Source organism: Amyelois transitella, chromosome 19, assembly GCF_032362555.1.
Source record: "Amyelois transitella isolate CPQ chromosome 19, ilAmyTran1.1, whole genome shotgun sequence".
Taxonomy (NCBI): domain Eukaryota; kingdom Metazoa; phylum Arthropoda; class Insecta; order Lepidoptera; family Pyralidae; genus Amyelois; species Amyelois transitella.
In genome coordinates, this window is record NC_083522.1 from 4,248,446 (window position 1) to 4,273,726 (window position 25,281).

Consider the following 25,281-nt stretch of genomic DNA (forward strand, 5'->3'; position numbering starts at 1 on the left):
TCCAACCGTTTGCGAAACTTGCTCATAAAAGTTTTTTTTTCTGTAAACTTTTCAATTTATCTACTGTGCCATTTATAAGAAGTATGTTTTATACGCGATTGCTATAATCTGTATACGCGAAGCAATTGAGAAATAAAATTTACATCCATATGCCGTTTCGGGATACTAACTTTAAGTTGATGTTGGTTAAAGATTTACCACCGACTGTCAATCTTTCTTCAATTGAATAAAGAATAAGAAGAATTACGAGCACGTTGGGACGTGCGTTTCGTAATTTAAATGAACCATACGACATAAAACTAGTTTACATTCTGAACACTTTTTAATTAATTTTATAAAGTTTTCATTGTAAAGCAGTGTGATGACCATGTTATGATTTAAGAGGCAATTGGAAAGATGTAGTCTCTGCTTACCCCTGCGAGAAAGAGGCGTGATTTTTTGTATTAGTAAATACATACGTATGTATGGCAGGAATAAACTTTTAATGTTCAAGATATCTTGATGTAGGTTTTATGCGCCAATAAAATCATTGAATTTATATTTTAAAGAACATAATTTCAAGTTTTCTATTTTATTTCTCGTCATAAAACAATTTAAGGCGCAGAGCAAGGAAGATCTCGTCGTGTCCCCTGAGGCGGTCTTTTATGCTCTGTGGTCGGAACCACGACTGGGAAACACGATATCCGAATTATAAGGATGTTTTAAACAATTCTCCAAGTTTTTCATCGCTTCCTTCCCCTTCTATCCCAATTTATCATGACAATTTCATTTGCAAAAACACAGAATATCGGTCGTAAGTTTTATCGATAATGCTATTCTTTTTGTTACTATTTTATAAAACTTAGAAAATATATTAAGTTAAGTACCTACCAATTGTTCAGATGCTATCCATTTATCTTATTTTCTTGGGTGTTAAGTAGATTTATGTGCCATGTGGTTCTCGGCGCTTTAGAATATGACCACACCATCTCTTTACTATGGATGTCGTAACAGGCGAATAATCGAATAGTCCGGTAGCAAAGAAAACAGAGCAACAGCTTACGCCAGCTGGTTCTCTTCACTTGTAGTTTGAAAAAGTCAAACGCTTAAAAACTGATTTTTAGGCGATTTGATCATTTAGCCATACCGCAGAACGTGGCCTTCAATCATTTTGAGATTCTCTGGATCTGCCTAGTGAGGGATAAAGACGTTATTATGTATATATTAATATATATGTATATATTAATTTGTCATAAAAAAAACATAATGAACAGTTTGAATCAGCTATTCTTTAGAACAGGTAAATGTCAATATTAGTTTGTCCTTTAGCGGAGATGAGGTAAAGTGGTAAAACTAAATAGGAACCCAAAATGGCCGAAACGGTTTTATTTTTCCCGCCATCTTTATAAGATGGCCGGAGATCGGTATCATATGACACATTAACAGTATTAAGGCAGAGTAATGACCGATTATGGCAACACTGTCTCCATTTTAGCCTCTTCGGTGAACATTTATTTTTATTTGTAACCATTTACGTTGATCTAGATTAAGGCTGGTAATCTGGAAGATAAGCATACCTACAAGTTCTTTTATTTATTTCAATTACTGTTAAAGTCGTAAAATATAAATAGTATTGTTAAAGTCGTCTAAATTTTTTATATCGTCCGATGCCTTTGAAGCTGCACTTGACAATTTCAAATAACACAGAAGTACAGTCCGATAGAAAAAAGTTTTCAGTTTAATCAATCACACACCTAGGTCTCGACTAATAACGTTTGGGAAAAATATCAAAAAAGAGACGAGACCGTAGTTCTAGTTTTATTAAATGTTTTTCCGTCGGCAGTACGCCGCCATGTGCCATACAGCTGCCGCCGCCCGGTTTTTTACCAACTTTGCCGTTTGACCCCACTCCACTCCGATCATTCATGTGGGAATAACTTTTTACTGGAACTTGCGAAGCAATTTGAAACTTATTACCCCGTAATATGTTATATATTTAAGTGGTAAGTGAGCGTAAGTGGGTGACGCGTGTGATAATTAAACGGTAAAAATAAATTAAGTTATTAATTTATTTATTTCAATCTTGTTTTAGTTTTATTTTTATTTACTGGATCCTGAAACTGTTAGGGGTTCTTTATGGAATTTACAAACTTTTTGACTTGGTAGTCCATTGACATAGGTATGTATGAAAAATAAATAGGTATGTCATACAAACGTTTAATCACTTTGCCAACACCTTCGCTAGTAATTACAACAACACCTTAACTAGGAAGTAATATTCAACATCAATATTGAATTAATATATTTACCCCTTTTCAAATCAATCTCAATTCATAAAAGAAACGATAACTTTTTTAGTAATAAATAAAATTTCAAGATACATAAAAAGACTAATCGACCCAATTCGACAGAACCAAAACAAAAACAGTTTTTTACACAAGTCAACGATAACTACATAAAACGAAACGTAATATTCAAAATTTTCGTGTGTTCCAAAAAATATTAGGTAGAGATAATTCAAATTGGAATAAGGGTCATAATTGCACAGCAGGAGTAACAGTGAGGAGCCCCAGGGCACCGCAATACAGCTAACCAATTATGTATGACATGTGTCGTAAAAGTCGTCATATCTCTATAGCGGGGACTATGTCTTTAATAAGCACTAATAATTGTTCATTTTTGGGTGCCATTTCGATGTTTTCGGTCCTCAGATTCCGTCAGTTAAGTAACGGTTTTATAACCTTCAAATATCACGTCTCACTTTAAGGAAGAAGTTAGCCAGTGTCAGAAATCTGAACGTGGCCTTCACTCTTTTAAAGACGGCTCCGTCTATCCCGTAAGGCATAAAGCCGTGATTATATATATGTAAAAATCATAAGAATATCGATTCTTCGGGCTACCTTGAGCGGACTATCATAATGAAGGAGTTGGGATTTGAAGATAGTGATTGGGTCAGGTCAGGAATAATTCCTACAGAAGCGAAGCCCTCCGGGCAAAAGTCAATTACTTATACAAAAAAAATAAATAAAAAAATATAAACAAAGGATGTACGAGTAAGTTATTATTATAACTAACTTTTCTAAAGCGTAAATATAGAAGTAATGAAGTTTTTTCCAGTACTTCTTCTATGTGTATAAAATTTTAATTCCAACCCAATCATTTCCGCAGTCTGTAGCAACGTAACTAAAATACATTGAAAAACATACAAGACGTTTTTCTTCTGTCTATTTCTACATTTTGACCGATCGGGTTGTTTCAATTATCGTTTCCGAACGATGCCGTATCGATCGGTAGAAAACAGGCCGACACATCTGCATCGAATGTTTTATTAATACCATTCCGGCAAGCACCAGTGGAAATGTAAGGTTTTTGGGAATTTCAACACATTTGAAATTGCACCTTTTTGGATACGAAGAGAGAGAATTATATGACTTGTGGACTGGACATAGACAAGCAATTTTCCTTATAAGTGTAAGTGCTATTTCATTTGTCTGAATTAATAACGGAATCATTAAGAAATGAATTAAGTCAATTGCAATACATGCTTTAATGCTCGTAGAAAGCATATTTTACGTGATAAAACTCGATACACTAATTTATTATGTATTATGTAAGTAAGTATGTGCACTCCATATCTTCATCTTCTTCCCCCTGGCTTTAGTCCCAGTTGCATCCTCACCACTCTGGTGAGGAGCCCGGTGTATGCCTTTGACCATGGATCCTAGATAGACTCCCATCTGACCTCCGCCACCATTGCAGAAGAACCTAACACGTATTGGATCGATCATGGTTACATATCCAGTTGCCCGAATGTGCCGATTTCTTCAAGATGTTTTACCCCACCGTAAGAGCATGGGTTAGTATTCAAACTAATGTACATACATACATATAATCACGTCTATACCCCTTGCGGGGTAGACAGAGCCAACAGTCTTTTTTGTATTGGTGCCGGGAACCACACGGCACAATGTACATAACTTCAAAAATAGTCATTGGTACATGGCCGAGTGGCCTAGTGGGATTCAAACCTGTGCCTTTCTGCGAATCACGTATTTTAACCGGGCACCTTGCGATTCGACCACTGACGCTCTACTCCACTCCATATCTTCATATTATAAACAAATTACTAATAACTATGTAGTGAATCTTCAGATTATTTTAGTTATGTGTATAAATTCCTAAAGCGTGTCAGACAGGCAGTTAGTCGTAAAACAAGAAGGACAAAAATAAATTGTTAACAATAAAATACCACTGACTGTATAAAAACTATCCCGCCAAAGTAGAACGTAGAGAAAGTGCCCTCATCTGTATTTTTAACCCGTCAACAAACTTGATGCATGATTAATAACAGTTTTAAATAACTGCAATATAATGGCGATGCGATTTCAACGGGTATTATTGCATTATAATTTATTTTCATCGAGTATTGACTGCAGATAGCCCGATATAGTTTAAATCGATATTCGTGACTAGACTATCCTAGAATAGTATCCTATTTATAATTGACAAGCGGGCCGCCCTGACTTCGCCTACGTGGAATATGCAGGCTACTAGGTAACATTTTCTTGCGTCTTTTGTCTGCGTTAATTTCTTTTGGTTTGCTAAATATTCTTTTTACTTTTCTGTAGGACTAACGAGTACCTATCATTTTCAAAAAGCAGTCAATTTCTTTCTCTATCTTCTTACAGATCAAGAACTTATTTAGAAATTTGCTGAGTAATGACAATTTCGACTTGCTACATAACACCTATTTGAGTTTTAAGAATTTCTTACTGGATTTGTTACAAGTCTGAAGCACTGTCTCATAAACGTTTTATCTGTCAAAGAAAAGAATTTTGGATTATTTAAAAATTAAAAAAGTTCTAAGTCTACATCGTACCCAATTTCTTTGACATCGTATTTCTAGCCGTCATAATCTTGTCTATACTGATAATGTCAATATGGGCATATATCCGGAACATTTCCCATATGTTGATACTTGATACAGAATGAGACCTTTCTTTTGTATTTTCCCACTGGTCAATTATGTCTTGTAAAGAAGGCCGCCGAATAAAATTACCTTCTGTTCAAAGTTGGTCAGTCGTTGATAATTAAACAGCGTTTTAATTTGCTTTGATAAGCCGACAGAGATGAAAGGGACGATAGCAGTAGCAGGAAAATAAAATTTCATTAACTACACTGACAGGAATATGCGAATAAAACAGGTACGAGGAATTTCGCAAACCTGTACCACGTTTTTTATGTGATAGAATCTAGTATGACGATGCTGATGATACTGTTATTGTCTTTATTAAATAAATAAATAAATTGTAATGAAATGATGATGACTGAAGTTGCTGCAAGTGGATAGGAAAATGTCGGAACATGCATCAAAGGCTTCAAAGTATGTAGTTGCGTATAGTGTAACTGAGAATAAAGATGAATAACAGTTAAACAACTGACATGATAAAAAATATTTTTTATTAATTCATACAGACGCAAAGCATCAGGCAAGCTAGTATTTAAATATAATCCGTGTTAAAGGTGTGCAAAACGAGAAAGCAGATGTCTGCCATATACCTCAACTTGTTCGGAACTTGTTGCAAATGTGTGACTCCATTTATAGATGCCGACACTACAGTCGACTGCAGGGCTCCAGACCAAGATACCACATAGTACTCTGACAACAACAATGTATGCTTTAAATTGCTTTTCACTGTACCTTCAGTTCAAACAAATTTATTAATTAACACATGCACTGAACGAGCATAGTCATGCTTTTTAAAGTTCTATTGTCGTTAAATTTCTTATAGTTCTGCCAAGACCTCCTGTCCATTTGCACATTACAATTTGAATTCCCAATGAATGTTTCTTTATTCACGAACGTTAACAATGCATACATAGATAAATATAATCACGTCTAAATCCCTTGCGGGATAGACAAAGCCAACAGTCTTGATAATACTGATAGGCCACGTTCAGCTGTTTGGCTTACTAATAGAATTACAATAAAGTGACAGGTTACCACCCCGTCGCTTATAAGAAGAATTCCTAATTTATAAGCCTATCTCTTAGTCGCCTTTTATGACATCCATGGGAAAGAGATGGGGTGGTCCTATTCTTTTTTCTATTGGTGCCGGGAACCACACGGCACACAATACGTATTATGTCTTACAAACAATAACCAAAGATGTAGAAAGAGGAAATAGATAAGCTTCCAAGCTGCCAAAATCCATCAATTCATGGCAAATGTTCCCGTAGTGTTATATTGATTTTTGTAGGTGTACTCACTCATATTGATCTATTAGGAGTATATATGATGTCTAATTACGACTAGCATGTAAATAAATTAATAGCTGACTGACTTCTTTGATAACCTCAGTGGCTTAATGGCAAATTATATCAGTTCGCTTCTCCGGAGGTCTTGTTATTATTTATGTTATAATTTTCACAGATTGCCTTTGTTTTTGGTGTCATATTCTTTCTTTTTATCCATTATATTCGGCGTTATATTACCAAACATCCCTACATAAATCACTAATCTTTCCAGTTAACGCTTCATCATTCATCAAGGTTTTCATGCAAGTGGTTATTTACGTCCAAATATCTAAAAAGCCTGTTGTTTAAATTAAAAAGAAATCTGTCGAGTCGTAGACGTTATTCTCGTGCTATGATCGCTACTTATGTTCTATATATACCAATATGTGGTAGACCCTTACGTCTTATCTCGCTATAAGTGATCTCTTCCGGCCTCCAGTGGGAACTATACAACATATGTCTAGACGACATGCATTCTTCAACATGATGTACCAATTCATCATAATCATGCTCACAGTACGCATTTTAGTATCATTTCATAGGTTTGTTTAAATTAAATATAGACTTTCGTGGTCGTCAAATTTTGTTTTTGATACTCTTTAAAGAATGTAATAATATTTTTATATTTTTCTTTTTTTATACGTAGATATTTCTCTCCCACATAATGTAGCAAACAGTCTTAAAATAAATGTCAGCTCAGCAGCTTTATTTGTTTCTTCTTTTTAAATTAATGCGTCAAAAATATGTAAGTACTTTTTTCCGGACTGCACCAGAGATACTAACCAACAACAACAATAATCAAAGTTTAATAATAAAAATAAAATACATACGAAATACAATTTTTCGATATTAAAATGAAACCAATAGAAATATAAATATTAGATAGATAGATAAAACTCTTTATTGCACCATAAGAGAAAACATACAAAACAACACAAAGCAGATATAGATGGTACAAAGGCGGACTTATCGCTAAAGCAATCTCTTCCAGTCAACCTTTGGGCGGAAGAAACCCAAACCAATATTATTTATCCATACTAATATTCATAAGAGTAAAAGTTTCGTATTTTTGTTGTAACAAATAAACATAAAAACTACTGGCGCTATTTTCACTAAAGGCACGAAAATAGACAGTTTTTCTGGAAATTCTTACGAAAGCAAAGCCGCTCGCAAAATCGAGTATTAATAAAAGTTTGATAGATTAAACTATACACGTCAACCTCGTCTACACACAGATTGCAAATTGCTCCCGAAGTCTCGTCGGTCTTTGTAATTAACGCACCGAAACCCGGTTGTTGAACCCCAAGTCAAGTTCAAGTAGCAAAGGGAGGCAGCCATGTTTATTTTTAGGGCACTAAATATACCAACTCCTTCGTTTCCTGTGTTTGATTGGCTATGTCGTTGCGAAATCTAGGAATTGTATAGATTTAGTGCAGTTGAACGCCCTAGGGATGACTGTGCAAACGGGACAATGAAATGATCCGTTTTTATTAGCAACTTTTCTAAAATTCACTTGCCTAAATTGGACAAAATAAATTTAGATTTTTAATAACTATTGAGAATTCCTTATTTTCCGGATTCAATAGTCTTAAGCAACAAAAAGTCGTTATATTATTTTAAATCAAATATTTTATTAATGTTTGCAGAACAAAAATTCAAATCAAATTTAAGTTAATTAAGTATAACACTTACGTTATTACGTTAATTGTATCACATTAAGCACAAATATTTTATTAAATTAACCTAAGTTTATGAATATAAAACTAAAACATAAAATTACTTTGCTTAATATTATAACAATGAGCGTGTCAAATAATAACGCCATTTGATTGTTAGAAAGTTATTAAATTAATGGAACATGCATAACAAAATACAACCGGACACGATTTAAATAACCCTAACACACATTCAAAGAAACCAATTAAAAAAATAAACTACAGCGTATACGGCTGTACGACTTATCAAATATGCACGGACGTTATGCGACGGTAATAGTAACTAGAATCCAATGAATTTGGGTAGATTTATTTGCCGTTGAGTGTACAGGGTGCGCTACCCTCCCGTGCTATATTGCATTGTTGCCGAGGCACATTGTGCAATAGCCACCTGGCTCATTAACGGAGCTTCTCTAGTCTCCATTCTAAAAAGACCTACCGCTTGAAGCGATCTTCAATTTGTTGCGACAAAAATGTTCTACTTGATTCAGTCGGATTACCAATATTAGACAGAGACAGTCTCACATATCAATTCTTTATTCCTAAAGTGGTAGACAGACATAGATAGTAACAAGACAAGGGGTTTAGCCGAATACCTCCTAAATGGAATTGCAAGGATGTCTAGCCCTACGACTTAAAAATAATCTCTAATTTGTAGTACCTATAAGACTGAATAGTTTGATGCAAATACTATCAAGAACGTCAGTTCATATTTGTCACTATGGAAACATACGTCAACAACTTATTGAAAACAATTACTATGCACATAGTTTTACACTCTTCCATAATGCGATTGCCTTATGCCAATATGACTTCACGGTATTTTTAATTTTGTATACTGACTTGTTTTTACTTGCAGATCCACCCGTTTCAAACTATACGTCGAAGATCAGGTTCCTCAGTCCTTTCAGTCAATTCCTCAGTCAATGCTCGCGTCTCTTCGAAAGTAAACTAGATGCCGAATTTCAGTTTCTTACGGCAAGGAGTTTCGACTATTTGCCTTTATATTATATGCCAGTCAGTCAGAAACTCTTAATAATCAAGTCTTATAAATCCAATGCTACTGTGATTACAATCAGAACCAATCATTATAATAAATAAAACCAATTCATAGAAATTGGCTTTCACTTTCAAGTACCGATATAAAAACCCACGTGAACAGCTCGAACTAACAGCACGAAACATCAACTTGTCGCTCGTCGATCGACGAGAGATCTTGATAAGGTGGCTAGGAACACGTTTCACTTGCTTTACCTCACGTCACTGGCCCATTTCTTACGACCCATTGACTCACACCCATTCATCGCTGCCCTTTCAAACTAAGGGCTTTATGCGACTCATTGCAAATGAGGACGTATATGGAGATTTATCGCGAATGCCATTGATAGCGAAGGCGCTAGGCTGCTCAGAATTTTCTTTAATTGTTACGCTTAAGTAATGAGTTACGGCGAAAATGTGGGACATTTCGAGGAAACTGTAGACTTTCATGGCGAATTGAGTCATAGTAGCTTAGCTATAGCTAGTAAAAATAACATAGTAGACAAAAGTGGATTTAATCAATTTATGCTTGCTAATAATGCCGATAACATTATTAGAAATTAAGAAGAAACAAAACCATAACATTTTTCTTAAATTAAATTTTAAACATGATTCAACTCTGAAAAAGGTTCGTCAACTCTTGAGTCTGCAGCAATAGTAATTATAAACTGCAATATAAGCATAGATTTCGCAATTATGAAAGGACATCACATTTTCACAAAAATAAAAGATAATCAAGAGACTATTCATAGATACCAATTTAAATGAAAACGTGATGTTATAGGAATCGCAACAGAAGTAAAACCAATTGAGTTTCCCCTCCGAGCTTATGATTAGCTTCCTTTTAATCTCGCTTTAAAAACTCCATGACAATGGACTAGGCACACTCGCGGGGCCTATTTTGTAAAAAAAAAAAAGTCTCCCATTTCTTTTGCCCGACGATTTGAAAAAATATTTTTATTACTGAACCAATGTTTGCCTTGCCATCGTCAGCAAGGGGTTGGGCAAAATCACCATTCATCCGCCATCTTTCTTTCATTCCGATCCTTCATCGTTTCGACGAATTTGAATGCCTATAGAACAGCTGTCGAGATCGATCCTCTTTTGATTGCGTTCTATAAATGATCAGAAATTTTTCATTACTTTTCTCTGTCGGATATACGAAATATGTTAAGGTATATTAAAACTTTCTATTTTGTTACAAAACAGTGCTTCGTGATTGCAAGTTTTATTTGTAAATTCTAAAAAGAAATAATATCGAACATGAAAACCATAAGCTCAATTCAAATACAAGTCTGCAATAATCTTCAAAACATCCTTGGAAGTTATGAGAGTTGTTGCTAACTCTGCAAAGGAAATGCAACGCAAAACAAATGCTGCACACATGTGCTTACGTTATTTGTGGAATATATGCGGCCATATTTTCAGCTAAGAATAAAATCAGCATTGCAGAGGCACTTACATAAACCACAAAACAGGGAGAAAATTTGATTGTTGGAACAGGCGACCCCGAAACAGGCCCCTAAAAGAAATTAATCGGCGTGTCCGAAAAAATAAAACAAACGGAACGGTAAATCCCACACTGGGCGAAGACAATATATATCGTATCGTCATAAAGCTGTCCCTCTCCCGCCAGGCGGCGCCAGAGCCGCGGCCCCCGCACCCCGGGCTCCAAGAGACGGTACGCACGTGCGTGCTACTTGTGTCATCCGTTCCAACCTCACCCCTAAATGAAAAAACACCTTACAGCCCAATCTTAAGATTCAATTCTAATTGCGTAACAACCGCCGATCCCGCACAGACCATTATTTACCATATCACGTTACCATTAAACACATTTTTGTTTTACTTTCCAACCGCATTCCTCTCCGCGAGATTCCACTTTAACAGCGATTGTGTTGTCGATGTTTGAACTTTTGTCCTTTTTTGATTAGCGGTTATCGTTTTATTTATGATTTTTATTAACTAGAAGTACGAGCGGTGCGATAAAATTTTCTTATTGGTTTGAGGCGATACCGTCTTCTTTAAAGACTTTATAATCTGCTACTTTTACAAATCCAGGATCAATTAAAAATTATGCAAGACAACCATCTAACTTAAATAAACTTTTAATAAATAGCAGGCGTGCAATCATAAACACTACTTCACATCTGTACAATACACCCCGACCACATAACTGCTCCCTCGGGTATTGGCTCCTGATGAATGATCCAATAAATACCCATAAGTTTATTTGCGACACGTACAAAACATTCCCGGATATAAAAGCATTATCCTGTAAAGTAATTTATTTCTTCTTCAGGTACAAACGGTTATTTTATGGTGCCACTTAAACGTTCTATAATCCTAGCTTTTAAAGTATAAAAAGAGGGTGACGGAACCCATAATGCAACATCATAAACGGTAAAGAATTGAAGTTTAAAAAAGGCACCTGTACAAACCGGAGTAGGTAGTTCATAAATCTTCTTTTAGAGCTCTCTTTTTAAGAATGTATCTCTAAATTCTATTGGGCTTATTTTATTATGATTTAGTACTCCTTAGAGATATACTTTGTTTTCTTTTGTGTTGACTTGAGCTTTAAATATTATGGTTTTAATTTACACCAGTAATACATCAGGTTGATTAATGATTTTAATCAACTTATAGTAAAGGTCATCGAGATGTTTATGGGCCGATTTATTTTATAAAAAAGCAACCTTAAAAACCACGTACTATCTTTTATAATGGCAAAAAAAAATAACTTTTTTGTGATCTTCATGTTTTAACCACATCCAAACCACTCCAAATTGTTTGTCAATAGAACAAAAGGACCGTAAATATTGTACTCAAATGCCGAAGACAATATTGATATTTGTGTACAAAAAGTATTGACAGCTGTCCACAAACACATCTGTTCACGAGTCTAAATTTTTTGCCCAATCATCTTCTCTTTCGTTCCCAGTTGGCCGGACTTTCATACCAATTTGATATTCTGAAGACCGTTTCGCATTAATTTATCCCATCTTTCATCTCTCTACTGAGTCATCGCCCTATGAGTCAGAAATTCTGCCCATCCCGTCGCCGTCTTACTACCCACTCAGAACCGGTCTAGGTATAGCCAGTACAGGTTATTTTGCCGCTATCACTAAATATAAACAGCTTTTCTTTACTGCACCATAAATTATATCTGACACATTTGCAATAGCTTAACTGATTTTACTGCACTTTCTGAGCAGTAATTTGTAGTAGGATATACTGTCTTTAGAATACTAGACATCGACTTAAGGCCGCCTTTCCGTAAGTTAGATGGCAGCCAAGAAGTAGGCAAAGTTAAGATGAATTCCGCATTTTTAGAAAGCAAAAGTAGTCAAATACCCAGTCATATCTTTATATATAAAACTCTTCCGTTACTGAGTGACTGACTGACAGACAACGCACAGTCGAAACTACTGGTCGTAGACAGCTGAAATTTGGAATGTAGGTTCCTTGGGATATGTAGGGGAGCACTAAGAAAGGATTTTTGGAAATTCAACCCCCAAGGGGGGGAAAAGGGGTAAAAACGTTTCTATGAAAATTCTTATTCCTTGAGTTTATAAACTTGAAACTTGGCATGAACACGTACATAGGCAAGTAAATATGTTTGACATTATAAGTTTTTTCAAACTACCCTCCAATCGTGATTTAGGGGGTGCGATTGGGTGACTGATTTATTAACGCACAGCCGAAACCGCTCGGTATAGGAGTCTGAGATTTTGAACAGAGGTTCCTTTAGTAACATAAGTGAGCACTAAGAAGGGATTTTTGAAATGTCAACCCCCAAGGGGGGGAAACGGGATAAACTGAGCCGGGGCTGCGCGAAAGTTCTAACGAGATACCGTGGCCCCGGAACGCAAAGGGCAACTGAAGGAACGAGGTGGGTTTTAGTCAGTAAAAGTCTGACACTCCCTTCCGTTCCACTCAGAGCGGGAGAGGTCATTTGATGATTTCCCATCCTTAAAAAAAAAGACTTTGTATGACAACTTTCAGTCGTCTCTTTAACATACATAATAACATACATAATTATGTACATACATGCATAACATTAATAACATCACGCCTTTAAATCCTTATTTTGTGTTAACACTACCCATACAAACAGCTAAAAGGAAACAAGTGAAGAGACGAAATTTGTCCGCATCCATTTTCACCTAAATTCTTAACGTTAATGAGATTTACTTTTTATTATCAGGTCAACCTAATAGCCTCACATGTACGTATAACTTCGTAAGAATTTTCTTTCAACTCCTAACCGTTGAGGAGTTGTACCTTCCATCATCAGCTCATTCACATGGGATGATGACTATCAGACGCAAATACTTAAACAGATCTATGAAATTGTCAAAAACGTAATTGCCTGTAAATTTGAGGTTTGCCCTTGATTTCCCTGGAATACCATCATCAGATCCTGACTAGGTAACAACGGGACCAACTTGAAAGTATACTCTACCGAACAAAAAAAGAATCACGTAAATATATATGTATATAACCGAATTACACGTGGGCGAAGCCGCGGGCGGAAAGCTAGTATACAGATAAATTAAAAAAAAGTGATTATTGATACATATTTTGGTGTTTTCCAAAACCCTTATTTAGATCATAAAATCCGCTTATCAAATATCTATGAGTCTTCTTGCTTATTTGTCACATTGTTAATTAATCCACTGACACAATTTCTACATTAATATCAGCGGACGCCGATACAGTCACATTACATACTCTCAAATTAGGTTAGCTAGTATGCATCCACTTATCTTGAAGGGAACATTCATAACAGGAGCATTATATTGTTAGTCAGGATTCTCATAGCGAAATGTGCTAGGCAAATTAATTTCATAGTTAGGGTTCAACCAGAATCTCTAAAATCTTCATAATGTAAGTAGATACTACATTATGTTATTGTTCATAATTTTTGTCAGGGGATACGGTAATTTGAAATTATTATTCTCTTCCGACATTATAATTGAGGCAGTGCCTTGGGTTCTTTATACCATTTTTTAGATCATTACTTTACTTAATATGGGAACTAAAATGAGTGTTACTTCTAATAAAGGAAACATTTATTGCCATCGCTCTTAAGTTAAATGAACTGGGGTAAGTATTTGTGTTCAATGAACTGTAATTCATTGTGAGTCAACGTATGATCAACTAGTCCAGAAAACTATTTCATAAAATATTTTATCTTGAGTAAGTATTTAGTTTTTATTAAAGTTGTTATTTTACATAACACAATGTATTCGGAATTAGTTATCTGAAATAAACAATAATGTTTCTTACATTTCAACACCTACAAGTCTACCATATCGAAAGTTAACACTTCACGTCTTAATTTTACACATCTGAGGCATTTTTATTACTGGAAAAGCAAAGAATGTTTGATGACTTCTAAAAACATGAAATACTTTCAAATGCTGCTCATTGATTTCATAAATCTATCAGTGGTTAGTTTAAAAATACTGATTAATACTTCTCAATATATCTCCCAACAATAAATCAAATATATTAATCTGAGCTAGTAGCTAGACCCCTTCAAGTAAGAGCATGTAAATCAATCTTCATGTCGATTACCGGACCAAGTTTCCACAATGCGGTCAATTTAGCTATACATATCAGTTTAGAGTTGTGGATATCGTTAATGTTGAGATATTGACACTGCTGCTTCAGTGCACGTATGTCTAACAACTAACAACGTAACATAATGCAATTATGTATATGAGTATATTCTGAATCCGAATATCAAAGTATAATAGCGGTTCTTCACAAATTTAAATACATTTCTGTGATATTTCAAAATGGCAAGGCATAATTTAATACAAAACAGGCCATATCAATTATTTCTTCTATTTAAAAATACAAACTAGACTTATTATTCAACACAGTAACTCATCCTTTAAACAATATTACCGAAATTTTTGCACGTAAACAAACGCCACTTAGTTCAAGTCAATAAGTATTCAAAAGTTGTCAGATAATATTCAAAGTAGAACATTAAACGAATTTTAATAATATTTTTATCGGTCGAGTCTCAAGTTAATACTTTTATGGTGCATTTGCGTTATTAATGAATGCATTAGCATTTGGAAGCTATAACTACAACAATGGCCGGATACATTGGCAGGATATGCGTTGGACGCATTCGCGTCTCGTCTTCTGGCGTCATCAAATGGAAGCTGTTCATTAATCAATTTACGAGCAGTTTCACCACATATGATTTCAGCAGTCCTTTCATTTACAGTTAGTGTCCTTTATATCAATGAATTATGTCTTTGAAACAGTCTCGACATTTCGATTCATTTCATTTGTGATCATGAATCATGTAATTAATTGTTAGAAGTGTTTGAGCTAATTTTAGAAATTCCTTTTAGCTTTGTATAGGTTTGATAGCTATTAATAAGTTATTTACAGTTACCACAATATCAGGTTTGTTTCCTATAATTTTATACCTACATTACAATGTGTGTGTTGTTAGTTAACAAAAGATCGCTCAGGTTATCGCCTTTATCACAATACCGCACGATTGTTACAAAGTTACTTTCAAAAACGAAATTGGGACAATCATTGTCTGTGACTTTTCATCGCAGTCGTTATCACCTAATCTGCCACTCTCAGTTTAAAAACTCGATGTCTTCTAAAAGCATTCACTAAATATTTTATTTTTATTTTATTTTATTTTTAATAGGAAGACCAAGAGCTACAAACATAATATAGTATAGTATATTTTCAGTTTGAAAGGATCTCACTCTTTTCAACAAAAACTTTTTCTTTAACTGTTAAAGATCAATAGTCAAATAACATTCCCGTAACTGGAGCTAGTTTTCATTAATGATATCAAAACCCTGATCATAAAGCATTTCACACACTCCATTGCCTTCTTATTCAAAGCATCTCTCGATGACAAAGTTTCATCCAGTACGTTAAACATCGCTAATCCAAGCGCGGCATTGCAAAACGCAGGACAAACTACTTTGCTTTGTATTGTACTAATGACAGCCACGTGGCTATCCCCCGCAATGCAGACTGCACAATAAAACAATGGCCCAGTGCTGGCTTTATTCCTACAGGAACTGTCGCGTGACTCCAAATAGTTTACTGGCACCGCAAGGCGTTCTAAAGCCATTTATGTTTATTCCAATTGGAATATGGTGCACCAATTTTAGCCACAACTTATACTTACCGTGAAAATAGTATCATATATACTATTTTCACGGTATTTTGTTTTTGAGTACATGGATTCTTATTTGCCACAAAATAATTGATACCATATCAGCTTTTACTTTTTCTAAAAGTCTTCATATTGTAAAAATATTTACAGGTTCACCGATTTCGAACTCGTTTTAATGTTTAGATAACGGTTATTTTGAAATTTAAAGCTTCCCGTTTTAGATACTAAACGTCCATAACTTTCTACTATGTTATTGTAAACATCGCCGATGTCACCGCTTACAATGTTGATGATATAAACACGACGGTCCGCTCTTAACCTAACCTATCTTGTTGCTATGATCCCTAAAAGGAACAGATGTAACCTCTACCACAACAATTTTTTTATCGTTATACCTACCCACATTTCGCTTTTCTTAAAATTTTTACTAGACTATTGACATCAACATGAGAACTTTTGAATGAGACTGTTTGTTCGCGCGTTGTCGTCAAACAAAACAACATAAACATGGGGCGTGCTGTCAACCACGGTTGTAAACTCGCCCTTACGGGTCTATGCCCTACACTGGCTCCGTTTTGGCAGCCTATTAGGCCGATTGTTGTGAGTTATGGTTGGTGTCAGAATCGTGTGGACTTACCTAATTGCGCGAAGACCTTGGGCCTGACGTTCTCCTGCCAGGCAGCATCGGCGGCGGCGAGGAGTGCCGCCAGGAGAGCACAGCGTAACACGAGCATGGCACTAGTCACAAGTCGACATCACTTGGAGATCACTCGCGACTCGCGGCAGAGCGTGACTCGGACGGGCGGGGCGCGCGGCGGCCGGCGTCGGACTGAGGACTAGGGGGCTCGGGGGGCGCGCCTGCGCTGCCGGCGCCCCGCGGTCTCGCATGCGTGGGGCTGCGGAGTGCGGATCTGGCACGTGACGCAGCCCTCCGCCCGCAGCGCCGACCCTGCGACGTCATAATCGCGTTAAAAAAGCGCCTGCATGTCCTAATGAACGCCGACACTAAACCTGCAATTAAACCCGCAGGGTGCCTTCGGCTTTGTTTATAAGCGATTTCGGGTGTATTAAAAAATCGTTAGGCCGTGTCGAGGGCGTGACAGTTCAGCGAATCGTAAGGTCGCAATTACAACTTTAATGGGTTGTAGAGCTCATTGCAAAGAATTCCCCTTCCGGTAAAATTTCAGCATTCGTGACTTAGTTTTCGTTTCGTAATGATCAACTCAAGAAAACGTTAAACGATTTTGTTTTGGTCATTAATCTTTTACTGCACATTGTAGTCAGATGCATAATTTCAATTATTCAGGATACGTATGGAAGACCTAAACATGTACTACCTACTGTATGTAGAAACTTTTCCATTGACCTTCTGATACACACAGCAATTACCTTCAAGAACTAAGTAAACAAGTGTCATATGTCAAATTGTCAACGAAGAAACAAAATGTACTTAATTAATTAAGTTGCCTCACTTGGAACAACGCTTCCATTCCGAAATAATATAGCTTAGCGTAACCTAAAGCAATATATTACAATTACACACATCGTAAAATTAATCGATGTGTAGTAACTACCCAACTGGATAGAGTTACAACAAAAGTAAAGCAAACACAAAAATATTAAAATTTATTTTTACAAAGTTCTAACACCATACAGCAAGGCTTACGTTTGCGACCCTGTCGAAATTGAACTTTTGTGCAACAATGGGGTCCCGGCGTATTCATTATTATTAATTGGACAAAGTTGCTCCCTTGTAATTTTATTCGCGGCATTTAGAACTTTGTCGTAGTGACTTCCGTGTCAGTGTACCAGAGATGCATTCTGGCCGGCCGTGTGAAAATCAATAAAATAAACATTAATAGTGCATGACTCCTTGGGCGGAAAGCCAGTATGCATTCATAGGACTCTGTCGTTAATGGGGGCACAAACAAACTTTTATACTCGCTTTCTAAAGTGAAGTGCATCTCAAGTCATTTAATTGAATTACATACAGGATGATATATAAGTGTTAAGTGGTATGAACTTCTTATACTGCCGCTTCTTAATGAAGTTTTGCGACTATCATGGCCATCTTAACTGTTGACGCCGCTGAACGAAAGACCTCGAAGGTTTTTTTTCTTCTTTCTGCTGAAACTTATTAGCTGAAGAATATGGTATATTTCCCCTCTCATGAATCGGAATAATTAGTTTCATGTTATTCTGAACTAGCTTTTATCCGCAGCTTCTTCGTTTACATGTATTTAGCGCCACCGACATAAGAATACGGGTTTTTGTGCAAGCCCATTGAAACCATAGTTATTACCGAAATAAAAAATACCCCTTTGTCCTTCTTCAGACTCTAATATAAATTAACGCAAAATTTCAAGAAGATTGGTTTAGTAGATAAAACGTGAAGAAAAAACGAACAAACAAATCAACTTACTTTGGTGTTATTATATTACAGTTACAATGGGATTAACTTACCTTATAATATTAATCATATGAAATTTAAAAAAAATGTTTTCATTAGATAGATAATTTCACTGTTGAAATGTTTATGTTTATAGTTCTCTTATAGTTCCATCATCTCCGCCTACCCGTCCGTAAGTCAAAATGATTAAGACAATCGCGAACATGCAAATTTACAGGTAGAATAAAAAACTTTGAGAAAATTTAAGCGCCTTATTAAATATTAATATAGATAAACATACATACATACATAAAATCACGCCTCTTTCCCGGAGGGGTAGGCAGAGACTACCTCTTTCCACTTGCCACGATCTCTGCATACTTCCTTCGCTTCATCCACATTCATAACTCTCTTCATACAAGCTCGGCGGTTTCGGGTACTTTTGATCTGACCCTTTACCAGGACTTCCTTAATTTGATCAAGATACGTTCGTCTAGGTCTTCCCACTCCGACCTTTCCCTCCACACTCTCCTTGTATATCTGCTTAGTCAACCTGCTTTCATTCGTCCTCTCCACATGACCGAACCATCTTAACATACCCTTTTCTATTCCTGTAACTACATCTTCTTTCACATCACAACATTTCCTTATCACGCTGTTCCTTATCCTGTCACTCAATAGATAAAACTCTACCTAATCTCTCTCTATATAATCAATATCTACTTAATCTAAAATAAGGACGGCATAAAGCATTTCTTCGATCAGCCACCATAAACCAGAGACAAATGCAGGATAACAAAGCATTCTTATCTATAAAGTTTGGGAGTGTCGCAGACAAGCGTCGAGATGTATTAATTGAGGGAATAAATTATAAATAACGAGCGAGCAAAGGGACAGCAGCTTTGACGCTCCCTTATATGACGGGATGATCTACGCACTAGCATAAGTAAAATGAACGTTTGTTTTATATGAATGTTGAGCTAATAAAAACGCACTAATAAAAATAATAATGTATAAATGGCAAATTAAAACCCACCTTCACCATGCATTTTAAATTTTACAAAAACTTTAGCAACAAATAACTTTGAGTTATTTGCAGAAAGAAATATTGTTGTACAAACCCCTAAACTCTGATATTTTTTTATTATTTATGCGAACGCTTACAGTAAATATCGAAAAGATATCATTATAAACCTTTTCGATTGAATAAATGCTAACATTTAGCGATTTTTTTGCACTCAGTAAGCAATACTGCACGTCATATCCGGCTTCTGAAAATGAAGAACTAAGCTATGGTTAACCCTTCAACCTAACTGAACCTTTATCAGTGGTGATATAATAGTAACATAACCAGCTACATATATTGCCTTCCCTGGGAAGTCCTAAGAGGCGAATATTGGGAATAAGCACACTCGTCTACTGCAAGTTTCCACACATGGGCCAGCTGCTTCTCTTCCTGTGCAGATTGTAAAGTTCAATCAAGGGAAAGGCTAATAAACTAGCCATTTGATTATTCTAAAACATCATCGTTACCATCACTTCTTACATGTGTAGTGCGTACACCGGCTACTAACTAAATCTCCCCTACAGAAATTCCAGCAAAGATCCGAAATCTTCGAAGGGAGGTCTTCCTTCCCTATCCTGTCCATCCTGAAACTTATTACTCCTACGTAATTCATTATTTTTTTTAAATTTACATATTCCAGAGTAATTAACTCTGACAGACGTCTTTTTGTCTCTTCGAGAAAAAATAATAGATTGAACGATATTTCAAATTAACATTCTGTTTTTCTCTCTCGCCGTAATTTTTCTGTAGTTTTTGCTAGCTGTAATTGAAACCGCATTTTTAATTATCGCCTTTTTTCAGGAGTATTAAGAGTCCGTTAATGGTCGTGAACTCAAAATTATTCAGATCTTTTGGTATTTATTTGTTGAATTATTTTTCATATTTTGTTGTACCCTGTACATAATTACAACTAAGATAATTTCACCAAATACACAACTATGCAATGGAAAAGAAATTATTGTTTTTATTCGTAAAAAAAGTACTGTTTCCGATGAATTTGCGTCAAGTGACAATGTAAGTACACGCACCGAAACGCGGACAAATGCTATATTATTTCGCATGACCTTTAGATCAAACAAAAAATAATTATACATCCTCTTTAGCGGCAAAGCATTATCAGATATCACCAAAAGTGTCATTATTTAGCGCCCTAATAACGGATCCCTGGGCCCGATCCAAAAATAACGTTGGAAATGATCCAGACCCACTTAGCTTTTGCCAAGTTGATCTTATTACTGGCCTGTGTTTAAGTTGAATTAACTTGACAATCATAACCCTTATTTCGGCTCACTCACTTTATACACATCACCTGTATGTACATATACTTTACTTTGTACAAACACGTTTTTGTCCCTTAAAGGGTAGACAGAGCCAGCAATTTCAAAAAGACTGGAAGAAAACACCTAGCTTTATGTCTTAATGATAGAATTGATATAAAATATCGCTAGGTCATCACCTTAGGGATGACTCCCAAGTGCATGAGCCTTGGCCTTGATTGACTTTCAATCTGCACGGGCAGAGAAGCAGCTGTCACTCGCTACCTTTGATTGTTTTTGCTACCAGACCAGCATGACCAGAAGAGCTGTCATAAACATCTCTAAAGATGTCAAAAATATATCTCTAATCACAGGTTCAATTCACATTTTTTACTTTTTAAACTTAGTCATTATCATGACCCTAATTGGGTTAGGTACCGCTGTTAAGTGTTACGTGTAAATGCCTAAGTTACACAATCCAAGATTGTAATTATAGATGAAATTCGGACTTTTGTCCAGAAAGGTAAAGACGCAGGATGTTGATTTTATAAAATCGTCATCCTGGCGTTAAAACTGTAAACAATAACAAATCTCCTTTTTTACTTCAAAAATTAATAAAGTCATACAATAAAATGGTAACACAACTACTAAACAATTTTGGAATACGGTAAATTTGCGAGATACAACGAAGAGCGATGTCTTCTGTCATTATTTGCTGAAATCCTATGTACACAATTCATAAAACCCTGTTAACGTTTTAGGGCGAGCGTTTTAACGAAAAAAGGCAGTTTTATGAAGCCACTGCTCGACCGACGCAAATAGGGCGAGATGAGAAACTTTTGATCTGGGATTAATTTGAAACAGCGCAGTTTCTGAAACGGCCGCGATACAGTCGATGTAAAGAGTGAATTTATGATTTTTATCAAACGGAGTAAAAAATATTAACAGTTTGCCTGAATTTTTAAGAGACTGTTAAAAGAGAAAGGTTTCAATTTAAGTGTAAATAAATTATTATATAATAGTAACTCGGTAACATAATAGTTTAAAAATATTGCATACATACATATAATCACGTCTATATCCCTTACGGGGTAGACAGAGCCAATGGTCTTGAAAAGACTGAAAAATTTAAAGGTTTTCAATTTGACTGAAGGGTGAATACACATACATAATTACACTGACGGTAGCTAAGTTACATATAAGTAAGTACCTATATAAATATTGATTTTTATACATTGTGAAAAATAAATTAAATTAAAATCAATTCTAAAAACATTTTTTTAGGAATAATATAAGCGAATAGTATTCCCATCGCTTTGCTGGGTATGATGAACATACATAACTTAACATACGTATATTTTTTGCCTCTTACAGACAGTTTGAGCTAATTAATAGTCACAAGACTCAAAAGTAACATTAAGTTGGATGGTGGAGAGTTTCTGAGATAGAGATAAGTTGATAGTCCATCCCTAAAAAAGTTGAATTCCAAGCTTTAAGCCATTCTTAGATTTTAAGAATTTGCGTGGAAGAAGCTGTAACTTTTTCGTCGCTACCATACCAGAATGGAAGACCAACATAGCATTGCATTATAGTATATTACAGTGATGAATTATACTCACAATCCAAACGAGATCCATTTTGGATCTGAAACTGCAATGTGCAGAGAATAGTGGCGTAATGGACTGCCGCCGGTAAAAAGAGACGCGAGCCAATCAATCTACATTTACAATCATATGAGAATCGATTCAACTCTGTAGTTCGATTGACATTCCAAAATACTTGGTGGATAAAAAATACGAGAATGATAATAAGTTATACGATGTTATCGATTGTTACCTGTTGTGTATACCTTAAGTAAATAAGTATCTATTATAAAAAGAAAATTGAATTCACTTTAATTATTTAATTAATAATTAAGTTATTTTCTCTGTCTCTCTTATCTTTGCGTTACTAAGAAATTATTCTGAAGCTATTACTGACAGTTTTTATAAACGTTTGGGTTAATGTGAACTTTAAGCAAGGTATGATGTATTCATCCCGCAAATATTTTTTAATAATTGAAAGCTTAAAGTTAATAAGGGAAAAGCCAAGACAAATAAATGTAACTTGATCAAATCGGGTGAAAAGTCAGGTCAAGAACCAAATGGTAAACTGTTTGAATCTAAACTGACTAGCTCTCATGCCCAATCAGAAAGATGAACTCATACATTGTTAAAAACATAAGACTGAACTTTGGATTGTAGTATCGAGAAAAACCTATTACGATTGATTAAAAAGTAAGTTTAAACAAAAATAGCTCTCCGAGGTAAACTGTAACAATCAATAATGATTCGTCGTCGTATACAGATCGTCAATCGAATCATTCTTCTGACGAATAGTTTAGAAAAGACTTCATTTGATATACACGAGGGCGGCAATATTAGCTTGAGCTGCTTTTTATTGGTGTAAGCAATGCTTTCCAATATATTTCATTTAATTTTGATCAGTGAGTGTATTTTGTTTTCAACTTACTCGTTTAGGAATAACTAACTTAAGTTTGTTCAGATGTCTACTGTAATTTTTCTTATATGTAGATAACTTTCGTTCTCAGCTTGGTTGGCTGCCTATTCCTCTTTGTCGCAAAGCTAGAATCCTATCCATGTTGTATACAATTGCCTTGCGCTCCAGATTATCTTAAATCGAAGTTCCCACTTTTAAGCGCTACACACGCTCGATCTCTTCGCTCTTCTGAAAACCTTCTTCTGGCCACTCCTGCCCACCGCCTGGGATTCCTGTCGAATTCATTCCAAGTGCAAGCCATCAGATTGTGGAATTCTCTTCCTGAACCTATTCGGAAGGCGCCTAAAAGATTTGTATTCAGGGAGCAAGTCCATGATCTTCTTTTTGACCAGTAGATTTCCTTAAACTTTACACAATCATCGAACTTATGTAGTATATGTATGTTTATTTTATATATATAGTCATACTTATGTTTGTAATATATTATATGCAAGTGTATTAAGTAACCTATTATTATTTATATTTATATAGTTTTTTATTTTACAGTTATCGCACTACCCGTACATCCATCTCAGTTTGGTCTAAAGGTTCGACTGGCAGAGAATGCCTTGTGGCATTAAGTCCACCTGTTGTACATTTTACGTGCATAAAGTTTAAATAAATAAATAACTGTGTCCTAACTTATACACTGAAAAGTGGAAAGAGGTAGTCTCTGCCTACCCCTCCGGGAAAGAGGCGTGATTTTATGTATGTATGTATGTAATTTATACACATTTGTTAAAGGGTACTAAATAATTAGTGATTTTTTGCATAGAAAAACTACTGAATAAGTAATTTATTAAAAATTGTTAATATAAAAGCTTTTGCCAACAAAAGTGACGTGAAAAATAAAGTATTATAAGAAGTAAAAGGCAAATAGATAGAATAGTTAATGTCCTTCGTAATGACACCACTTTGTGGGAGGCTTTTGTTGTATGTTCAGAGCTATTAATTCGCAAGACAGTTGAAAGAATGAAGTTACATTTTTTGCCATTTCCCCAATGTCTTCAGAGAAAATTCGATTTGCTTAAGTAATTGTGTCACAGACTTCAACTAAAATATGTACAAAATTGTTACTAGCCTTTGAAATACAACGTTTATTTAGAATTATGCATAAGCTTTCTTCGGAAGCTCAATTTAACGAAAATCTTTCTATTAATGCACTCACTGGTCAGAGGTCAACTACCTAAAGACCAAGAACACAAGTGCTCATTATTTACTGCCTTAAAGAAATCGTTTCACAAGTTGAACCTGATTCGGGTTCTATCTGGCTCTAGTTTCATTTGTGTCTTAGTCTCTCTAAAGAGGAACACAGTGCAACCTATTAAAGTTAGGTACCTATATAAAGCTACTCACGTCTGACCTCCGCAGCCTTGCAGAGAAACCTGCAAATTCAAGCAACCTGGACCTATATGTACTTGGTTGCCTGACTGGCCACACGAGCATCGAGTAAAAATCAAAATTGCATATGTTACTCAAAAGAAGTAATTGGTACATAGGTAGGATTCAAATCTGTACTTGAAACAAACAGGTTTTATAAAGTCGAATCATTATCACGTTCGCATTTTACAAGTCATTTCTAAACATCTATATAAAACCTATACTATTTACACCATTTACTAGATTAAAAACGTCTCTCAATCAATTGGTAACTCCATCCAGCTACTTAGTAAGCTGAGCCGGCAATTTCCAACGAGTTATAGCTATGAAATTGAATTGATACCGGGCTAGCATGCCAGGCGGCCGTGAAATTATCTCCGCTACGCTACCACAGATTGAGTGACGAGGCTGAATAACAGGCATTTTTATAGGTAAACTAGCTTTTG

The 25,281-nt window shown here is 35.5% G+C and overlaps 1 protein-coding gene across 1 annotated transcript in view; it reads right to left on the reverse strand.

Annotated features, from left to right (window-relative positions):
- The window catches only part of LOC106132572 (semaphorin-1A), a 298,048-nt gene extending 281,024 nt beyond the window's left edge, over window positions 1–17,024 (reverse strand). Inside the window, exon 1 of the mRNA XM_060949553.1 lies at window positions 16,844–17,024. Coding sequence (XP_060805536.1) covers window positions 16,844–16,940 — 97 coding nt within the window. The 5' untranslated portion in view covers window positions 16,941–17,024. The remainder of the gene's footprint in view (window positions 1–16,843) is intronic.
- Window positions 17,025–25,281: the final 8,257 nt, after the last annotated feature.